General features: G+C 40.3%; 1 protein-coding gene across 2 annotated transcripts in view; it reads left to right on the top strand.

Moving 5' to 3' along the window:
- Positions 1-7080: 7080 nt before the first annotated feature.
- The window catches only part of LOC128702258 (cortactin-binding protein 2-like), a 120992-nt gene continuing 104545 nt past the window's right edge, over positions 7081-23527 (top strand). The window contains exon 1 of one of the 2 annotated variants that reach the window (XM_070102762.1): positions 7081-7579. In XM_070102762.1, coding sequence (XP_069958863.1) covers positions 7397-7579 — 183 coding nt within the window. In that variant the 5' untranslated portion in view covers positions 7081-7396. The remainder of the gene's footprint in view (positions 7580-23527) is intronic. The other variant, XM_070102763.1, reaches the window with a different exon arrangement.

Raw genomic sequence — 23527 nt, forward strand, 5'->3', positions numbered from 1 at the left:
CTGTTCCACAAGGCACAGTACTAGCTCCCATCTTGTTCCTCATCCTCATATCCGACATAGACAAGGATGTCAGCCACAGCACCGTGTCTTCCTTTGCAGATGACACCCGAATCTGCATGACAGTGTCTTCCATTGCAGACACTGCAAGGCTCCAGGCGGACATCAACCAAATCTTTCAGTGGGCTGCAGAAAACAATATGAAGTTCAACGATGAGAAATTTCAATTACTCAGATATGGTAAACATGAGGAAATTAAATCTTCATCAGAGTACAAAACAAATTCTGGCCACAAAATAGAGCGAAACACCAACGTCAAAGACCTGGGAGTGATTATGTCGGAGGATCTCACCTTCAAGGACCATAACATTGTATCAATCGCATCTGCTAGAAAAATGACAGGATGGATAATGAGAACCTTCAAAACTAGGGAGGCCAAGCCCATGATGACACTCTTCAGGTCACTTGTTCTATCTAGGCTGGAATATTGCTGCACTCTAACAGCACCTTTCAAGGCAGGTGAAATTGCCGACCTAGAAAATGTACAGAGAACTTTCACGGCGCGCATAACGGAGATAAAACACCTCAATTACTGGGAGCGCTTGAGGTTTCTAAACCTGTATTCCCTGGAACGCAGGAGGGAGAGATACATGATTATATACACCTGGAAAATCCTAGAGGGACTAGTACCGAACTTGCACACGAAAATCACTCACTACGAAAGCAAAAGACTTGGCAGACGATGCACCATCCCCCCAATGAAAAGCAGGGGTGTCACTAGCACGTTAAGAGACCATACAATAAGTGTCAGGGGACCGAGACTGTTCAACTGCCTCCCAGCACACATAAGGGGGATTACCAACAGACCCCTGGCAGTCTTCAAGCTGGCACTGGACAAGCACCTAAAGGCAGTTCCTGATCAGCCGGGCTGTGGCTCGTACGTTGGTTTGCGTGCAGCCAGCAGCAACAGCCTGGTTGATCAGGCGCTGATCCACCAGGAGGCCTGGTCACAGACCGGGCCGCGGGGGCGTTGACCCCCGAAACTCTCTCCAGGTAAACTCCAGGTAAACAATCTACATAACTCTAAATTGAGTTTCAATATGTTCTGAATAAGCTAAGAATATGAAATTTGGTTCGAATTATTAACTTAGAGTCAGTAATTTAGGATAACTTAGTCAGAGGGAACTATTTCCACAGGAGTCCTTAAATCTTGTCCCCCAGGATGCGACCCACAACAATCTACTAACACCCAGGTACCTACTTCATCACACAAGCATATATGAAAACAAGACAGCAGTGGCTGGGTGTCCTTAATAAGGCTAACAGGTGGATTACATTTATGTAAAAAATGTAAATAACAACAGATTCTTCACCTGCAGAGTGAACTTCGTCAGTCTTATATAGAGAACAAAAAAGGCAAAATACTGTGACTGGAACAATGGATATAATTCACCTTGACCTTTTTCGGGGGTTACCCTAGGTAATCTACACATTTGCTGTATGATAATTTATGTAACTGTATTTATGTGTACCTGTACCTTCATAAACTTACCCACACATTAGAGAAATTCATTACAACGTTCCGCCCCGACTTTGACCATTTACAAGTAACACTAACACTGGTTCCCTCACCTTCGTGTGTTAGTGTGACTTATAAATGGTACAAGTACAATAGTCATACATAGTAACATATGTGTATTTTATCTAGTTTAGCTAAAGATAAAGTCAGATTTATTTCGATTAGAGTCCTAGAGCCACACTGCTCTGACTTACCTCCGTTATTAACCATCCAAGAATAATAGTCCAAAGGGAGTCTTATAGAGTATGTAAAGTAATTTAGTTGTTATTATAACACAGACATGACTGCCTTGAGAAATATATGGAGAAGGATGCCCGAGTTAATTCCTTGTAATACATCTTTAGTATGAAGATAGGTTAAGAGCACTGAATATACATTTTCTAGAAAGGAGTAGGACTGGAAGATATAAAGTGTTCAAATGGAAAATATGAATTAATTTACATGTAATTAGTGTTCACAATATGTAATTAAGGGAAATTCGTAACAATTTATTTATTTATTTATTTTCAATTTGAGCACACTTACAGAGGTACAAAAAAAAAAATACAGATAAGAGCAGTATGCCAAAGCCACTTATACTATGTATAGCATTACGGGCTGGCTTAAAATTAACTTAAGATTAACTAAGCAATGATGAAATCAGTGATAAAACATTAATGTAAACAGATTACTATAAAGCACAAGTGAGTATTACAAAGACAGGTCATATGGTTGCATTCAGTTAGGTAGTGATTCTGTTAGGTAGTGTATTTAAAAAAATAATAAAGTTAGATTCGGTTTTAGGTTTAACATTTATGTGATATAATTGTGAGAAACATTTAAGATATACAATTTATAAGGTTCAGTTATTCAGTATTTATTTGGTTTTGGGTGAGTAAGTGATCTTTGAGAAGAGACTTGAATTTATAAACAGGTTGTGTTTCTTTTATATTTACAGGTAATGAATTCCAGATTTTAGGGCCTTTTATGTGCATTGAGTTTTTGCATAGTGTGAGATGGACACGAGGAACATCAAAGAGTGATCTGTGCCTTGTGTTATGGTCATGTGTTCTGTTGAGGTTGGCAAGGAGACGTTTGAGGGGAGGGTTAATATCAGAGTTAAGTGTTCTATGTATGTAATAGGTGCAGTAATAAGTATGGATGTTTTGTATGGTGAGTAGGTTTAGTGTATTGAATAATGGTGGAGTGTGCTGCCTGTAGTGAGAATTTGTTATCATTCTAACTGCAGCCTTTTGTTGAGTAATTAGTGGTCTGAGATGGTTAATTGTTGTTGAGCCCCATGCACAAATTCCATAGGTGAGATAGGGGTAAATAAGAGAGTGATATAGGGCCAGGAGGGCTGACTGTGGAACATAGTACCGTATCTTCGATAGTATGCCTACAGTCTTGGAAATTTTCTTAGAAATTTGTTGTATATGTGTATGAAATTTGAGTCTATTATCACAACTGTAGGCCAGATCAACAAGGGGGTGGCACAGCCATATACTACTCAGACCAACTAGAATGTATCACTAATACTTGCACAAGGGATGAACATGGGGAATATATAATAGCTAAATTCAAATCAAAGTACCTACAAAAACCTCTCACATTGATAAACATCTACAGAGTTCCACAGTCAAACATTAGCCAATTTAGTCAAAATCTAGGAAGTATGATAACTGATGCACGCATGAACAAAGATCACTTACTACTCTCAGGTGACTTCAATATAAATCTCCTGCAAGACCAGGACCCACACGTTACTGAATTCACAAACACAATGAGTAACTGTATGTTACTACCAACAGTAACAAAACCTACAAGAGTTACAGAGACTAGTGTTTCCCTACTTGACCACATCTGGACCAACACCATATCCCCTTTAAAATCAGGCATAATTACAGATAATACCACAGACCACTACCCTACTTTCCTCATAACAACTCTTGGTAAACTACCCCAAGACACTACTAAAGTCACCTTCAGACTTCACAATGAGGCAGCCATTAATAACTTCACAACAGCAATAGCAAACATTGATTGGCACACTGAGCTAGAAACCTATACAGACATTGACGAATGTATTAATAATTTTCTAAAAAAAACCCAATACCTCTATAACAAGCACTGCCCTAAAAAAACTAAACAGATGACAGCAAAGAGACTGAACAGTCCCTGGCTAACACCCAGCATTCTCAAATCCATAAATACAAAACACCAATATGAAAAACAGTACAGAATGGGTCACATAACCAGAGACCAAACAAAACGTTACTCGTCAATCCTAACCAGCCTGATAAGAAGGGCAAAAAAATTGTATTATGAGAACAGATTATCCAACTTAAGAGGTGATATAAAAAAGACCTGGAAAACCCTATCAGAAATTCTGGGAACAAAAAAGATATCACGAAATAGCGAAATAAAATTAGCAAAAACAGATGAACCCCAACTCCCACCAACAGAAACAGCAAACAGACTCAATGATTTCTTCTCCACTATAGGACAAAACCTTGCCAATAAAATCCCAAGCTCAGATACCCCACCAAATGACTACCTCACCGGCAACTACCCGAACACACTGTTCCTAGCTCCGACTAACCCATACGAAGTCTCCCTTATTATCAACGCACTAAAAAACAAGGCAGGAGATTTAAATACCTTACCACCCCTTATATACAAAAAAGTGTCACAAGTGCTATCACCAATCATTGCAACACTCTTTAACAAATCCATTGAATCCTCCACCTTCCCTACAGTACTCAAAATAGCAAGGGTCACCCCGATCCACAAAGGAGGAGACCAAACAGAGTTGAATAACTATAGGCCAATATCCAACTTACACCCTCTCTCAAAAATCTTCGAAAAATTAATTCATAAACGAATCTACTCCTACCTTATCTCCCAAAACATACTCAACCCCTGCCAATTTGGATTCAGGCCTAATAAAAATACTAATGATGCTATTATACACATGCTAGAACATATATACACTGCAATAGAGAAAAAAGAAGTCCCACTGGGGATCTTCATTGACTTACGTAAAGCTTTTGATACAGTTGACCATGACTTGCTCCACGTAAAATTGTCACACTATGGTATAAGAGGGCACTCCCTCAACTACCTCAAGTCTTACCTCAGCAACAGAAGCCAATATGTGTACGCAAATGGGGCAAACTCTTCTGCACAACCAATTACAGTTGGTGTCCCACAGGGAAGTGTCCTTGGCCCTCTTCTCTTTCTCCTATACATAAATGACCTTCCAAATGCTTCGCAATTACTCAAACCCACACTATTTGCAGATGACACTACATACGTCTTCTCTCACCCGAGCCCAGTCACGCTAGCCAATACTGTAAATACCGAATTACAGAAAATATCTACCTGGATGAGGACTAACAAACTCACACTAAACATTGACAAAACCTACTTCATTCAGTTTGGTAACAGAGCTACAGATGTCCCTCTTAACATAATGATAAATGGATCACCTATCACAAAACTAACAGAGGGAAAATTCTTAGGAATCCACCTTGATAATAGACTCAAATTTCATACACATATACATCAAATTTCTAAGAAAATTTCCAAGACTGTAGGCATACTATCGAAGATACGGTACTATGTTCCACAGTCAGCCCTCCTGGCCCTATATCACTCTCTTATTTACCCCTATCTCACCTATGGAATTTGTGCATGGGGCTCAACAACAATTAACCATCTCAGACCACTAATTACCCAACAAAAGGCTGCAGTTAGAATGATAACAAATTCTCACTACAGGCAGCACACTCCACCAATATTCAATACACTAAACCTACTCACCATACAAAACATCCATACTTATTACTGCACCTATTACATACATAGAACACTTAACTCTGATATTAACCCTCCCCTCAAACATCTCCTTGCCAACCTCAACAGAACACATGACCATAACACAAGGCACAGATCACTCTTTGATGTTCCTCGTGTCCATCTCACACTATGCAAAAACTCAATGCACATAAAAGGCCCTAAAATCTGGAATTCTTTACCTGTAAATATAAAAGAAACACAACCTGTTTATAAATTCAAGTCTCTTCTCAAAGATTACTTACTCACCCAAAACTAAATAAATACTGAATAACTGAACATTATAAATTGTATATCTTAAATGTTTCTCACAATTATATCACATAAATGTTAAACCTAAAACCCAATCTAACTTTATTATTTTTTAAATACACTACCTAACAGAATCACTACCTAACTGAATGCAACCATATGACCTGTCTTTGTAATACTCACTTGTGCTTTATAGTTATCTGTTTACATTAATGTTTTATCACTGATTTCATCATTGCTTAGTAGCAGCGCTGTATAGTCCTTGTGGCTTAGCGCTTCTTTTTGATTATAATAATAATAATAATCATTGCTTAGTTAATCTTAAGTTAATTTTAAGCCAGCCCGTAATGCTATGCATAGTATAAGTGGCTTTGGCATACTGCTCTTATCTGTATTTTTTTGTACCTCTGTATGTGTGCACAAATTGGAAATAAATAAATAAATAAATAAAAGGTGGATTCCTAAGAATTTTCCCTCTGTTAGTTTTGTGATAGGTGATCCGTTTATCATTATGTTGAGAGGGACATCTGTAGCTCTGTTACCAAACTGAATGAAGTAGGTTTTGTCAATGTTTAGTGTAAGTTTGTTAGTCCTCATCCAGGTAGATATTTTCTGTAATTCGGTATTTACAGTATTGGCTAGCGTGACTGGGCTCAGGTGAGAGAAGACGTATGTAGTGTCATCTGCAAATAGTGTGGGTTTGAGTAATTGCGAAGCATTTGGAAGGTCATTTATGTATAGGAGAAAGAGAAGAGGGCCAAGGACACTTCCCTGTGGGACACCAACTGTAATTGGTTGCGCAGAAGAGTTTGCCCCATTTGCGTACACATATTGGCTTCTGTTGCTGAGGTATGACTTGAGGTAGTTGAGGGAGTGCCCTCTTATACCATAGTGTGACAATTTTACGTAGAGCAAGTCATGGTCAACTGTATCAAAAGCTTTACGTAAGTCAATGAAGATCCCCAGTGGGACTTCTTTTTTCTCTATTGCAGTGTATATATGTTCTAGCATGTGTATAATAGCATCATTAGTATTTTTATTAGGCCTGCCTAGTGTGGATTAACAGACCAACTGCAGGGCTCTTTTAGCCTTATATACCTAAGTATAAACTGTTATCAATGGTTAAAATTATAACCATAATTTTTAAAGCAGTAGAAGGGTAAGCCAGTGGAAGGCCTCGGTCAGATGACCAAAAGCTCCAGCTGCGGGGTGATCATATGACTAAGACCCCGTCAGGAAACACTTATCCTATTTGCTAACAAACCTAGTCAACTTAAGAAAGTAAACTAGTGGCCAGTACAGGGAGATGCTGCAGTTTGAAGCAATATCAGGTTTGAAAGGGCCGCCGGCACCAGACAAACGGGAGAATGAAGACGTGTGTAGACTAGCCCAGCCAGGCTGACAAAGTCTCGCCTTAATTCTCTGATCTCTGCATCACGATTATAGTAATGCTGTGGATTATATGTTTTATCGGACAAGTGGTCTTTACGGGGTAGCATACGCTGCATAATTTTTCTCTATCAATTTTTGCATATGGGTATGGACTTATGCATTATTGGAACCATTTGTGAGAGAGTGAGGAGGAATGGAGATGTGGAGGTGATGCACGCTCCACACACAACAGGCGACGCCCTCTTGTGTTTAGTGATGAAGATGGGGCGTTATAGGGTACTTGGGCCGGTCTAGTGGGCGTGTAGTGTAGTAAGTGTGGGCGTGGGCGCCTGAGGTGAGATGGCGTCCCCAGGCCCGCGCCCCGACACCCATCAAGATCCTCCTGCGGCTGCTGCTGCTGCTCCTCCAGCCTCTCCAGCAGCCATGGCAGGCGCCGCGGCTGCAGTCAGCCCACAGAAGTCGTCACAGCAGCAAGGGCAGCCATTTGAACCACTAGACAAGTCCGCCAGCCAGACGGTGAAGGTGAGGACGTCCCCATCAGGAGGGGCGCTGCTCACTCCAACACCTCTCTCATATTCCTTCACTAACCACTCCACCCGAGGATACCTAACATCCCATAACCTCTAAAATCAAACTATACAATCCATTCTTTATCAGTAATGTAAAAAAAAAGATCTTTGGCATAATGGAGGCGGGATCAGAAGGGCTGGTCTTCAGTATTTGTTGACAGTCACATGTACTATCATGAATACTAAATTATTTCTGCCATGCTTCCCTGTGTTGTGTACCATTCTTGTACTTTGTATTGTCATGTAATTACATGTATGTGATTACCTGTTTGTAGCTACAGGAGGAGAGATGTTCACACGGGAGTTTTATGATGGATCATCCTCGTACGGAAATAATTTCAACTGTTTCAACCAACTGTCTTGTGGCCTTTTCTCTTTCTCACTCACTTGTGACTTGACAATGGCCCAGAGCCTGGCGAAACGTCGTCATAATGCTCCTCTCATCGAGTCTGATGGTTGTACTTATGCGTATTATTATTATAATCAAGGGGAAGCGCTAAACCCGGAGGATTATACAGCGCCTGGGGGGGATGTGGAAGGCATTCAGGCTTAATTCGGGGAACTGGATTACAGATCCAATTCCCTAAATCAAGAGCCCCTCACCAACATCAAGGAACCTTCCTTGAGGGGTACTTATGTGTAGCTGTACCTAAATAAGCTTAATAATTATCCTGCTGCTTTAACTTATGGGGTCACAGTACCTAGGTAATGGGACTTTGACTTATATTATCCGACCTTTAATCTTCATAGTTTGTCATGGCCCACTATTGGGCTCTTGATCCAAGGAACTACACTTTTTTCCCCTTCCCTAAATGACTCCCATTACCCAGGTACCCCTCAAGGGATGTTCCTTGATGCTCTTCATCCAGGGAATTGGATCAGTCCTCCAGTTCCCTGACTTGAGCCTGAATACCTTCCATTCCCCCCCCCACCATATGTGCTGTATAATCCTATGAGTTTAGTGCTCCCCCATGATTATAATTACCCAGGTACTGTGATACCCCCCCATGAGTTTAGTGCTTCCCATTGATTAAAATAAATACGGTTTATAGAAAGAGTTAAAGCAGAGGTATAATTAGATTAGTAAGTTTATATAGGTACAGGTGCACTACAGTATAATTATCATGCATAGTTTAACATATATATGTAAATTACCTACAATAACCCAAAAAAGTCATTTAATACCAACAGGTTAGTGAATAAGACACCTGTATAACACCTGAGTATATATGTTGAGAGATGTTTTGCCCACCAGGGGCCTTGTTAATCCAATTATTACTAAGCCCTGGTGAGTGAAACATCTCAGAGATAGTTTACCTGGAGTTTACCTGGAGAGAGTTCCGGGGGTCAACGCCCCCGCGGCCCGGTCAGGTGAGGCATGTCTTATTCTTAAAATAACAGTCTGTGGGCCAGTAGGCCTACTGCAGTGCTATATTATGTTTATAAAGATTTTAGACCAGAATAAATTTTACTTTTTAGCTATGTATTGGGAAGAAGGTATGACATTAGTATTTCTCTAGAGTGTCATGTGCATGGTCAGGAATGAGTGGGACATGTCTTAGCTTGAGTTGATAGGCCTACTGCTGTACTCTAAATTTGCTTATTTTGTGTTTAAAGGATAAATATATAAAACTGTTATAAAAACTAGTATGTTTGAGTACTTTTCACAGTAGATGAGCAATATATGAGTGGCAGTAACTGGATTTAGTAAGATCTATCACATTTTCAGTAGGCATACTGCAGTGCTGTTTGCTTGTTCTGTTTACAATAAGCAATTGTTATGTGGAACAAGTTGTTAAGTGCAGTAGTCAGTGCAGGTAATACATTGGGTTCCTTTCAGAGTAGACTAGACAGATATATGAGTGAGAATGGTAAGGAAAGATTAAGACCTATGTAGCATGGGCCACCAGGCCTGCTGTAGTGTCTGTCTATTCTTTTCTTATGTATAAAGTTGCTTTGTGGAACCATTGCCACCTCAATAGGTGAATGGATAAATAGTACAATTAAACTAGTTACAGAACACACACAATGATAAAAATATATATTTACCCCATGAAAAATTAAAATAAGGGAGAAGTGTAAACATGGAAAATGGGAATAAATGAAGAGAATATAAAAACAGTCCTGAAGTAAGTTTATTTAGGCATAGATACACATTAGTACAGTTATCATACATAATGTCAATTACCTAGGATAACCCAAAAAAGTCAGGGTGATTTATTTCCATTGGGGTCCTTGTATTTCCAGACAGATACTCATAGCAGTGAATTTAATTTTAGTAAGTTTGGATTGAGAAAGGATTCAGCAGAGCACTTACTGGCAGTAGAAATGTAGATGTTTAGAACTAACTTTAAATATTCAGATAAACTTTATTTAGGAAATCTACATATGATTTTACAGACAGTAGTAGAAATTTGTACAATAATTCTGGAGACCCATGAATGTTGTAAACATACATTGATAAAATGTAATGGACATTTGTCAGTGCTCAATTATAACCCATATGAATACAGAAACTCAGAAGATGAGTTGAAGGGAATTGAAATATACAGGTCAGTTAATCTGAGTTTGTCTCCATGTGGGTCATTGTCGAGCATACATTGATAAATTATGTACGTAGATTGAAAATTGGATTGTTCAGCAAAATCCAGTTGATCTCTATTGGGTCTTTGGGCAAATGCAGAAGTGAGAATAGATAAATGTATGAGAATAGGTTGGTGTAACACCTGCCTAGCATAGGTTAGTAAGCTTACTGAAGTGCTCCAGTGGGCTTCCTTACCTTTGATATACCTTTGATGAGTTGCAAGACTCTACTCCCAGAGCACAGCCATAGGCCAGGCTCGTTTGGTCAACCAGGCTGTTGCTGCTGGTGGCCTACTGCTCCACATATCCATCACAGCCTGGTGAAGATACTTGTCCAGTTTCCTCTTAAAGACTTCTATATTTATCCCAGAAGTGTTTCTGATATCCTCTGGTATGATGTTGAATAATCTGAGCCCATGGATTTTGATAGTGTTTCCTTATTGTGTCGACCACTGTACGCTTCTTGAGTGCAAGCCTATCATTCAGCTAGTTGATTTTGATAACCACTGTACTGCTTTATAATCAATATACATAAGTACAAAATTAAAACATAATTACATTATTAGCATAAAAGATACACCTCCATAATTAGCATAAATTACTACATTTTTAGCAAGTATAAGTACTGTACCATATTGCTAGTACAGTAGGAGTATGAAGAGTTGTGGCCCATGACTATTTTATTTGTTTTGGTAATCTCGGGCTGTTTTCACACTTTCATAATTTTGACTTGAGCTATTTCTAATATGTTATATGTAACCCCATGGAAGAGTGTGACTTACCTCTGGGTGAGGTTAAATTACATAATCGATTGCACTAAACTTGCAGTGCTCATTTAGCTCTCCATGGTAAGGGTGTACCTGGAGGGTGTTCTGGGGGTCAATGCCCCCACAGCCCGGTCCATGACCAAGCCTTGCAGTGGATCAGGGCCTGGCTGACATCAGGAAAAGTCATGCCGTAAATAGAATCTGCATTAAAAGTGGAGCTTTCAGAGGGGAGGGTAGAGATTAAGCAAGCATGCCGGGGCATAGATGGAGAGGTTTAAATAAAGTTGGTGTACTCTCTGATAAACTGGCAAATTTATTTCCAAGATGTTGAACTGCCAGTTCTCACAGTGGCATTGGGTGCCTTTCCTTGCAATGGGCATAGGGGAGTCAGGTGTGACTAATGTACATTCACAACGGCAGAGTTTCCAACAACCAATAACGCTACAATGAGGATGGCTAGAGGTTCAGTTGCATTTTGATTAAAAAAAAAAAAGCTTGTGAATCATCATTTCACTTATTTTTGCCATTTCACTTATTTTTTTTTTTTCAAGGACTGAATTTTTGGAAGTTTCTCTTCTCTAGGTATTGGTGTTAAAAAATCTGCTGTATTGGTTTCTCAGGCCTTAAATTAAGTACTGTAGTGATATTCCTAGGATTGCATCTAGTTAAATACCTTACAGGTTTAGTGCTTGGTTATGATTAATAATAATCAAATACCTGTAACTTAAATATGACCATGTTTAGATATCGTTGTAAATTACTGCAAATAGACTTTGGATCAGGATAACTAGAACAGTTTGGAAAATAAAGTAATTTATTTATTTATTTATTTATTTATTTATAATTTGAGCACACTTACAGAGGTACAAAAAAAAATACAGATAAGAGCAGCATGCCAAAGCCACTTATACTATGCATAGCATTACGGGCTGGCTTAAAATTAACTTAAGATGAACTAAGCAATGATGAAATCAGTGAAAAACATTAATGTAAACTGATTACTATAAAGCACAAGTGAGTATTACAAAGACAGGTCATATGGTTGCATGCATTGTTGTAAATTCAGTAGAATGGAGTATTCTGTTAGGTAGTGAATTTAAAAAATAATAAAGTTAGATTGGGTTTTAGGTTTAACATTTATGTGATATAATTGTGAGAAACATTTAAGATATACAATTTATAAGGTTCAGTTATTCAGTATTTATTTGGTTTTGGGTGAGTAAGTGATCTTTGAGAAGAGACTTGAATTTATAAACAGGTAGTGTTTCTTTTATATTAACAGGTAATGAATTCCAGATTTTAGGGCCTTTTATGTGCATTGAGTTTTTGCATAGCGTGAGATGGACACGAGGAATATCAAAGAGTGATCTGTGCCTTGTGTTATGGTCATGTGTTCTGTTGAGGTTGGCAAGGAGATGTTTGAGGGGAGGGTTAATATCAGAGTTGAGTGTTCTATGTATGTAATAGGTGCAGTAATAAGTATGGATGTTTTGTATGGTGAGTAGGTTGAGTGTATTGAATATTGGTGGAGTGTGCTGCCTGTAGTGAGAATTTGTTATCATTCTAACTGCAGCCTTTTGTTGGGTAATTAGTGGTCTGAGATGGTTACTTGTTGTTGAGCCCCATGCACAAATTCCATAGGTGAGATAGGGGTAAATAAGAGAGTGATATAGGGCCAGGAGGGCTGACTGTGGAGCATAGTACCGTATCTTCGATAGTATGCCTACAGTCTTGGAAATTTTCTTAGAAATTTGTTGTATATGTGTATGAAATTTGAGTCTATTATCAAGGTGGATTCCTAAGAATTTTCCCTCTGTTAGCTTTGTGATAGGTGATCCGTTTATCATTATGTTAAGAGGGACATCTGTAGCTCTGTTACCAAACTGAATGAAGTAGGTTTTGTCAATGTTTAGTGTAAGTTTGTTAGTACTCATCCAGGTAGATATTTTCTGTAATTCGGTATTTACAGTATTGGCTAGCGTGACTGGGCTCGGGTGGGAGAAGACGTATGTTGTGTCATCAGCAAATAGTGTGGGTTTGAGTAATTGAGAAGCATTTGGTAGGTCATTTATGTATAGGAGAAAGAGAAGAGGGCCAAGGACACTTCCCTGTGGGACACCAACTGTAATTGGTTGTGCAGAAGAGTTTGCCCCATTTGCGTACACATATTGGCTTCTGTTGCTGAGGTATGACTTGAGGTAGTTGAGGGAGTGCCCTCTTATACCATAGTGTGATAATTTTACGTGGAGCAAGTCATGGTCAACTGTATCAAAAGCTTTACGTAAGTCAATGAAGATCCCCAGTGGGACTTCTTTTTTCTCTATTGCAGTGTATATATGTTCTAGCATGTGTATAATAGCATCATTAGTATTTTTATTAGGCCTGAATCCAAATTGGCAGGGGTTGAGTATGTTTTGGGAGATAAGGTAGGAGTAGATTCGTTTATGAATTAATTTTTCGAAGATTTTTGAGAGAGGGTGTAAGTTGGATATTGGCCTATAGTTATTCAACTCTGTTTGGTCTCCTCCTTTGTGGATCGGGGTGACCCTTGCTATTTTGAGTACTGTAGGGAAGGTGGAGGATTCAATGGATTTGTTAAAGAGTGTTGCAATGATTGGTGATAGCACTTGTGACACTTTTTTGTATATAAAGGGTGGTAAGGTATTTAAATCTCCTGCCTTGTTTTTTAGTGCGTTGATAATAAGGGAGACTTCGTATGGGTTAGTCGGAGCTAGGAACAGTGTGTTCGGGTAGTTGCCGGTGAGGTAGTCATTTGGTGGGGTATCTGAGCTTGGGATTTTATTGGCAAGGTTTTGTCCTATAGTGGAGAAGAAATCATTGAGTCTGTTTGCTGTTTCTGTTGGTGGGAGTTGGGGTTCATCTGATTTTGCTAATTTTATTTCGCTATTTCGTGATATCTTTTTTGTTCCCAGAATTTCTGATAGGGTTTTCCAGGTCTTTTTTATATCACCTCGTAAGTTGGATAATCTGTTCTCATAATACAATTTTTTTGCCCTTCTTATCAGGCTGGTTAGGATTGACGAGTAACGTTTTGTTTGGTCTCTGGTTATGTGACCCATTCTGTACTGTTTTTCATATTGGTGTTTTGTATTTATGGATTTGAGAATGCTGGGTGTTAGCCAGGGACTGTTCAGTCTCTTAGCTGTCATCTGCTTAGTTTTTTTAGGGCAGTGCTTGTTATAGAGGTATTGAGTCTTTTTTAGAAAATTATTAATACATTCGTCAATATCTGTATTGATTTCTAGCTCAGTGTGCCAATCAATGTTTGCTAATGCTGTTGTGAAGTTATTAATGGCTGCCTCATTGTGAAGTCTGAAGGTGACTTTAGTAGTGTCTTGGGGTAATTTACCAAGAGTTGTTATGAGGAAAGTAGGGTAGTGGTCTGTGGTATTATCTGTAATTATGCCTGATTTTAAAGGGGATATGGTGTTGGTCCAGATGTGGTCAAGTAGGGAAACACTAGTCTCTGTAACTCTTGTAGGTTTTGTTACTGTTGGTAGCAACATACAGTTACTCATTGTGTTTGTGAATTCAGTAACGTGTGGGTCCTGGTCTTGCAGGAGATTTATATTGAAGTCACCTGAGAGTAGTAAGTGATCTTTGTTCATGCGTGCATCAGTTATCATACTTCCTAGGTTTTGACTAAATTGGCTAATGTTTGACTGTGGAACTCTGTAGATGTTTATCAATGTGAGAGGTTTTTGTAGGTATTTGGATTTGAATTTGGCTATTATATATTCCCCATGTTCATCTCTTGTGCAAGTATTAGTGATACATTCTAGTTGGTCTGAGTAGTATATGGCTGTGCCACCCCCTTGTTGGTCTGGCCTACAGTTGTGTATGGCTGTGTAACCAGGAATGGTATAGACATCTGTAGTATCAGGCTTTAGCCAGGTTTCAGTTAGTGTAATGATGGACATACTGGCATGTAAGGAATTTAGTAATGCTATGAGGTCATCGTAATGCTTGCTTAAAGATCTGATATTGTAGTTAAAGATAGTTATGTTGTTGTTGGCACTGAGAAGTGCCTTTGATTGTTCTGCAGTGTAGTAATTACAGTAACTGTTTGATTCATTTAAGTCATTAAATAAGAGGTTGGTATCTGGATCAATGCTTGTAATCATAAGATTTGTAGTGAATCTATAGTTAGAATTAAGTATAAAACAAAGTAAATAGTCTTAAGCTAAAAAATAGCACCTGAATTATTTAACAAATGTAAAATAATGGGCTAAGGTATTTTTTTTTTTTTTTTTTTTTTTTTTTTTTTAAGCTAAAATAAAGGAGACAATATAAAAGGGACTAGTACAAATAAAGTGATGATCAAATAATGGAGCTTGGGAATATGATAGTAGGTAGTACTATAAAATAAATGAGCTTTGGAATATAATGCCAAAATTGTGAACTTGTTCTACTTTAGCACCTGAGAATAGCACCTTGATTATTTTAACAATTGTGAATGTATAAGCTAGGGTAGTTATATAAAGCTAAAATAAAGGAGAAAATATATAAGGGACTAAAATTAAGTAATGGTAAACAAAGTTAAATGGACAGATGGTCACTATGAAATAATATTGGTTTAGGAGTAAGATCTGATTTGTAATATTAGATAAATTGAGCAGTTTATTGCACAATAAAAGTAAAAAAAAATGAGGTAGTTGGTACTAGCTAGCAAAAGATAGTTTTGGTACTTGCAAAAAAGTAATTGGAATATACACTAATTGAATATACAATGTAAAGTGACTAAAAAAAACAAGTAGTGATAAACAAAATTAAATGGACAGGTAAGAAAAAATGAATATTATTAATTTGGAGTAAGATTTGACTTTTAATTTAAAATTATGAGCAATTAATAGCAGTAAGAAAGTTATAGAGTATTGGAGGTAGTTGGCATTAGCTAGTGATGAAAAATAATAAAAATAATAATGTACAATATGATAGTAACGTACACTATATGCACCACACGTATATATGTATTAAGGGCACTTATTTAATCTGTTACAGAAATGTCAGCTTTTCTAAGGAAGGTAGAGAAATCATGTTCGTTTGAGATGGTATATTGTTGTCCTGTTGATGTTTTCCTTACTAGTATTTTCCCATCTCGCGTGAAACACTGATGTATTTTGTTTTCCTGTTTAAGTTTTCTCAGCCTGAACAGAAGGTTTTGACGTTTTTTTGTTAGACACTCATTTATGTACACTCCATTTTTCATTGTAATTGCTGATTTAATTAGGTCCTTTCTTTTATCGTATGAATGAAGTCGGATCATTATACTGTGTTTACTTCCTGGTTTTCCTAACAAACGTGTTTCTTTGATTTCATTGTTTTGCACGATGACTTGTACGTGGTTCTGTATTATCCTGATAGCAGTTTCTTTGCACTGTGCTTGTGTTATGTCACTAGGAATGTGTGGACTGTTTATTATAACTGCATCAGACAACTTATCTTGTTCAGTTTTGTCGTCTTGGAAATCAAGGTATTCATTTAGTCGAGTGTGCATGTTCAGATTCCAGTCCTTGATTGCTTCTTCAACGTTCATATTTATTGTTGTTATTTGTTCAGTGTGACTGGCTATAGCTGCTTTTAGAGTATTTTCTGTATCAACACTTCCCGATGTAATCTTCTCTTCAAGGTTTTGGATCTTATTCTCGAGGTTGGTTATCTTGGAATCTCGTCGCTCGAGTGCTGCTTTGATATCTTTGATTTCATTTTCTAGAGCAACGATGTAGTCCTTGATATTGTCAGGAATAATCGTACCTGAGTTATCATGGATGAATCCTTTGAAGGGAGTGGAGTTGGAGGGGGAGTCAGCCATGTTTGTTGTTGTTGTTGTTGTTCCTTGGGTGGCGGCGGAGAGAGGGGTTGATGATACACTGGCGTCCTGCTGGGTAGACAAGTTGAGTTCTAGGGTCCTTGCTGTTATTCTTTTATTACTGGTGTTGTGTCTTCTGCGATATCCTTTCATAGTATCACTGAAGTAGATACTGTGTAGCAATGGAGGAGAAGGCTTGTTTTCTCGGAGCTTGGGTTAAGTGGTTGTCTGGCAGCGGAGGCAGTGTTTGGGTTAGCAGGGCTGTCTTCCCTAGATCTTCTAATTTTGTCAAGATTTGGGTTACATTCTTAGTATTCTTGGGTCATGTTGTGGTCTACGTGGGTTCATGTAGTTGAACTTTCACTTAGGCCATCACAAGTTTTGATGGGCGATGTTTTTTTTTGAGAAAGAAGAGCTGGTAGGATACCGTTGCTGCCGCTGCCGCTGCCGCTAGGTTATTCAGGTTATTCAGGTTATTCAGGTTATACAGTGAACATGTGGTAGTTCAGAGGAAAAATTACTTTCTCATACTCCCTTTTCTTACCCTACCTTTCCTTCCTCCCCCTTTCTCTTCGTCAGGTTTCTTCTCTGTATTTTCTTTATTGATTTCTCTATTTTTTTCCAATTGTTTTTCTTTACTTTTATCACTTTTCACATCTTTATTACTTCTCTTTGCTTTCTTCCTTTAATTCTTACAACTTTCTTCTATTATTTCTCATGTCTACTGTTGCTTCTATTTTGTATCTTTTCTCTCCTATTGGTTTTTTATTTTTTATCTTCTGTCTTCTATATTTACCTTTCATCCTACTTATCCCATTTTTTTTATCATCATCTTTCTTACCTAACTTTTTTATTTATTCCTTCGCTTGTTTCTGAGTGTTGTCTTCTCCTATATATCATTTTGTCCCCCCTGCACCATATTTTACTTAAAACTTTTATTTTTCACACTGTTATGCATACTCCTCCCTCCCTTGGCCGTCCTTCAACAATTACTTATCTTCCACAAACGTTGGAAAGGGCACGCTGATGATGTTAGGCAATTGAATGCCATACATGGTATATGATATTTGTAAATGTCAGTGCATGTAATCTTTGCTGCTTTCGTGACTGGCTGGCATTCTCCTTGACCTTAACTTCTGGTGGGTATTTGTTGTAGAATTCATGACTAAAATTACTGTTATGAATTTAATACTATACACTATGAATACACAGTGGTACCTCGAGTTTCGAACAGCTTCCAACTCGAACAATTATGTAAGTGTATTTTTGTAAGTGCTTTTGTAAGTGTATTTTTGGGGGTCTGAAACGGACTAATCTAATTTACATTATTTCTTATGGGAACAAATTTGTTCGGTATCAGCACTCGAACAGCCTTCTGTAACGAATTAAATTCGTAACTCGAGGTACCACTGTACGTACATGGAAGGGTGGACGAGGGGCTTGAACTGTGGTCCATAAATTGACCGTTGGTTATTACAACTTAGAGTTTACCATACATTACATGTATTAATGTTTTCTTTTTATGAAGACTTTTTAAACCCCAACTCTAATGGGGATGTTATACAGTATATTAGATTTTATCGATATGTACATTCCTATGTTTAGGGTGTAGGCAAGGATGGCATGTCCATTTAGTTTTTTCTAATCAAAAGAACATTAGAGTTGATCATTCTAATATGTAGTTCATTTTTTTGGTGGGTAATGATGGTTTTTAGGTGATAGTTATTATAGAGGCCCATGCAGATACTATAAGTGAACGTATGAAAGAAGGAGCACTGCAAGAGGTCTGCTGGTCCATGCTAGTCAGGTCCTAGTTATCTACTGGCCCAAGCCAGTCAGGTCCATCTCATACCCACTAGTGTATTTGTCTTGCCTATTTTTTTTAAACTACGCAAAGTTTTAACTTAATGATCCTCTTCAAGGGGGGCTCCTTGGCGTGGTGAAGAGGCTCTTGGTCTGAGGAATTAGACCTATCGGTCTTCTTCCTCAGACCGAACCTAATTACCCCCCAATCTCCCCTCCCCTATCCCATCCTCCCCATCCTCCCCTTTTTCCTTTCCTCCTCCTCCTCCCCACTCCTCCCTTTTGCCCTTCCTCTTTTTGTCCTTTGGGATTTCTCCCACAGGCACGCTAGTTCCTAGGTAGAGGAAAGGACACCGGGGTCGATCCCATTCCGTTGAGGTTTCTTGGCGGTGGCGTAGTTTGCCGTGGAATCTGGATTGCCTAGGGATGTCCCGATCCCTCTCCGGTATCCCGGAGTAGCTTTGGGTGTCTTTTGGGCGACGGGTGTATCTCTGGAAGCCACCTTTCGGATTCCGGGGGTGGTGGCTGAAGGAGGTATGCTTTGTGGCGGATATCCGGCCGCCCTCTCTTTTGTCCACCGAGGTAGCTCGGCAGATGTGAGGTTGCTATCCCAGATTGCTGGTTTACTGGCATGAAGGGTAGGGTATGGCACGGGTTCCATGCTGCATCTGCGCTACTAGCGGTGTCGAGTCCTCTTGGGCGCGGAGGGAGATTTCTGGCCCTTTCATTCCTCCTAGGAACTATCCCTCCCCGGTCCCCCCTTTTTTTTTCTTTTTTTTATTTTTATTTTCTTTTCTTCTTTCTTTTTTTTTCTTAAAAACAAAAAGAAAGAAGTAACCTAACCATGGCAGCCCTAGTCCATGAACCTTTTACCCCCGGGCCCCTTCTTGATACCGCACCCCGTTCTGACCCCGCCTCGTCTTTGGACCACTCTTCAGACATTCCTCATGCCTCTGTACCTATTGCCGGTGCTGTTTCCTCACCTGCTTCAGGTACTGAGGCCTCGACTGACTCCTTCGATTTATCAGACCTTCGCTCTCCTCTGACTATGCTTCCGGCCTCTCCCTCTACGGTGCGGCAATTTTCAAATCGCCGACCCGTTCCACGTCGGACCAACTCTGGTCCCACGCCTAAACGTCAACGACAATTACCTGCTGATGATACTTCTCCACCTTCACCTTCTCGTTCTTCTCAGAAAAGATCGACACGTCCTTCACTACCTTTCCACGCTCAGTTTCAGACTGAACAGTGGACTAAATTCTTCACTTTACGACCAACTTCCTCTACTGCCTATCTTTCTGACCATAGTATTGGCAAGGCACTCCTACGCCATGTTGGTAAAGATATTTCTTTTCATGCTCTTAAGAGCGGTACGCGCATCATTACCGTACAGAATGCTACCCAGGCTCGTGAGCTCTCTCGTCTTTCCCATATAGATACTGTTCCTGTCACCCTTGAAAAACATCATTCCCTCAATTCTTGTAGTGGTACCGTTATTCTGCCCCATACCATAGTTCAACAAAATTTCCAGACATGTGGCACCGACATTCTAGAACAGCTGGAACTCCAAGATCTCCCAATCCTCAAGGTAGACACTTACGTTCTTCCTGCCCGTGGGCGGAGACGATACCCTAGCAATGTGGCTCGTTTAACTTTTGACAGCCGAGAACTCCCATCCTCAGTTTATATAGCAGGACATCGGTTACAAGTTCGAAAGGTGATCCCTACACCACAACAGTGTAGAAATTGCTGGCGATTTGGCCATCCAGCGAAATATTGCAGATCTATCGCCGAATGCCCAGTCTGTGGTGCCGATGACCATTCTAATACGTCTTGCAATCGATCTCCCTCTTGCCTTAACTGTCATGAGGCTCACCCTTCGTACTCTCGCCGTTGTCAGGTCTATTTAAACGAGCGGGAAATCCGTTACCTCAAAGAGACAGAAGGTCTCCCTTATGCCATGGCAGTTTCTCATCTCCGCCTCCAAGGGAGACTCCCACGTGTTTCTTATTCCCGTGTTTCAAAACGTCCCCCCACTTCTGGTATCCCATCTTCTACACCCACCTCTGTGGTTACCTCTCCCATAATCACTCCTGTATCTAATCCTTTTGCTGTCCTCGGCTCAGACGTCCCTACTTCAACGCCTCAGTCTAATCTCGCTTCTTCGAGTTCTCTCTTACAAGCCTCAGTATCGACGAGACCTCGTACGACACCTCTTCCCAATCGTCCCTCTACTTCTCAAAAGTCAAAAAAAGGTCCGGTAACACCTCCTACCCATCTTCCACCTCCTCATTTTACCCTCCCTGTCTCTGTCCCTAGTTCTTCCCCTCTCACTGGCTCAGTTACAAGTGCAGAGGTTCACCCTCCTCCTCGTAATGTACCTTCCTCCCCTGTTCCCTCCCAAGTTTCTTCCTCTTCTGCCACCTCCCAGGTTCCTGTCTCTTCTGTCCCCTGCCACGCTTCTCCAGTTCCCTCCACCCTTTCGCCCCCCCCTACCTTGGTACAGTCCAATACAGTTCCAATCTTTACTCATCCTCCCCCTACCATTCCCAATATTGTCTCCCATACGACATCTCTGAATTCTGAAACACTTGAAGCAATCTCTGAATATATTGCAGAGACCAAACCATCAATGGACACTGATCCACCTTCCGCTCTTTCTCTCTCCTCTGCTCCATCTGCGCAACTCCTTTCTTCACAGCGCACCGTTCCTTCGCTGCTTGAACATTTTCCACTGCCTCCGCATGTGGACTTTTCTAACCCTCCTAGTCCGTAGGAACCCTTACCTGCGGATTTCAAGTATCTTTATCATTGCCATTCATGGCCTTTTTACAGTGGAATATACGTGGCCTCAGGGGTAATCGGGGTGAGCTTCAGATGTTACTCTCCCAGTTTGCCCCTGTTGGTGTTTGCTTACAGGAACCAAAATTACACTCTGCTGTTATTTCTCACATCTCAGGCTATAATTTATTGTATTCTTCAGATCCTTTTCCTGATGGGACCTTTAATGAAAGTGCCCTTCTTCTCCGCACTGATATTCCGTACCATCAGCTATTTGTTCATACTTCGCTGCATTACACAGCAGCCCGTATCCACTTACATAGGTGGTATACGCTCTGTTCTTTATATCTCTCTCCTTCTCGGGCATTATCTATTCCGGATTTTGCCTTCCTTGTTTCGTCATTACCGCCACCAATTCTGTTACTTGGTGATTTTAATGCCCACCATTTCCTCTGGGGAGGGTCTCACTGTGATTCCCGTGGAATTCAGTTAGAGGCTTTTCTTGCCACCCACCCCCTCCATGTTTTAAATACAGGTACTCACACCCATTTTGATCCTCGGACTCATACTCTCTCTTGCATCGATCTCTCAGTTTGCTCTTCCTCCGCCGCATTAGACTTTACTTGGTCTGTTCTCCCGGACTTACATGACAGTGATCATTTCCCAATCATTCTTACTTCCCCTTCATATTCGCCACCTCTTCGCACCCCACGCTGGCAATTTAATCGGGCAAATTGGAACCTTTACTCACACCTGACTGTTTTTAAAGAGGTTCCTTCTTCGTCCTCCATCGATGAGCTTTTACACCTATTCTCATCCTCCGTTTTCACCGCAGCTTCTCATTCTATACCCCAAACTTCGAGCAGGCATTCTCAGAAATGCGTGCCTTGGTGGTCTCCTGCTTGTGCTCGTGCAGTACGTTTGAAACGCGCTGCATGGGGCAGGTACCGGTACAATAGAACCACAGAGCGACTCCTTGATTTTAAACAGAAGCGTGCGATCGCTCGCCGTGTCATCCGTGACGCTAAACGCACTTGCTGGCGAGATTATGTCTCCACCATCACCTCTGCTTCCTCTATGAGTGCAGTCTGGAAAAAAGTACGAAAACTGAGTGGTAAATATTCTCCTGACCCGGCTCCTGTTCTGCGGGTTGCCGGTGTTGATATAGCAAACCCACTAGATGTTGCCAATGAAATTGGCAATCATCTGGTCCGTATTTCTCAGGGACTCCATCTATGCCCCTCATTTCTTTCCTCAAAGTCTGCCAGAGAGTTAGCACCCTTGGACTTTTCTTCTCTCAGAGAAGAACAGTATAATGTGCCTTTTACACTTCAAGAACTGGAGGCAACACTCTCAGCTTGTCGATCATCGGCAGCTGGGCCCGACGACATTCATATTCGTATGCTACAACATTTACATCAGTCAGCCCTTGCAGTCCTATTACGCCTTTACAATCTTATTTGGTCACAAGGAGTTCTTCCACAGCTGTGGAAATCCGCCATTGTTCTCCCTTTCCGCAAACCAGGCACTACGGGACATGAAACCTCCCACTATCGTCCCATTGCTCTTACCAGTGCAGTTTGCAAAGTAATGGAACGTCTAGTAAATAGACGTTTAGTGTGGTATTTAGAGACACACAACAGTCTCTCCACTCGTCAATATGGCTTTCGTAAGGGACGTTCTACCATAGACCCCTTACTGCGCTTGGATACGTATGTTCGTAATGCCTTTGCGAATAACCACTCAGTTATTGCCATATTTTTTGATCTTGAGAAGGCATATGACACAACTTGGAGGTATAATATTTTAGCCCAAGCCCACTCCTTAGGCCTTCGAGGCAATCTACCATCCTTCCTTAAGAACTTTTTAACTGACAGGCATTTCCGTGTTCGGGTTAATAATGTGCTCTCCCCGGACTTTATCCAAGCTGAAGGTGTCCCCCAGGGATGTGTTCTGAGCACAACACTTTTTCTCCTTGCTATTAATGATTTGGCCTCTAGTCTTCCATCAAATATTTGGTCATCACTCTATGTTGATGACTTCGCTATTGCCTGTGCAGGCGCTGACTGTCACCTCCTTACAGTTTCTCTCCAGCATGCAGTCGACCGTGTTTCCAATTGGGCCACCACACATGGGT

The sequence above is a fragment of the Cherax quadricarinatus genome, chromosome 83, assembly GCF_038502225.1.
Source record: "Cherax quadricarinatus isolate ZL_2023a chromosome 83, ASM3850222v1, whole genome shotgun sequence".
Lineage (NCBI taxonomy): Eukaryota > Metazoa > Arthropoda > Malacostraca > Decapoda > Parastacidae > Cherax > Cherax quadricarinatus.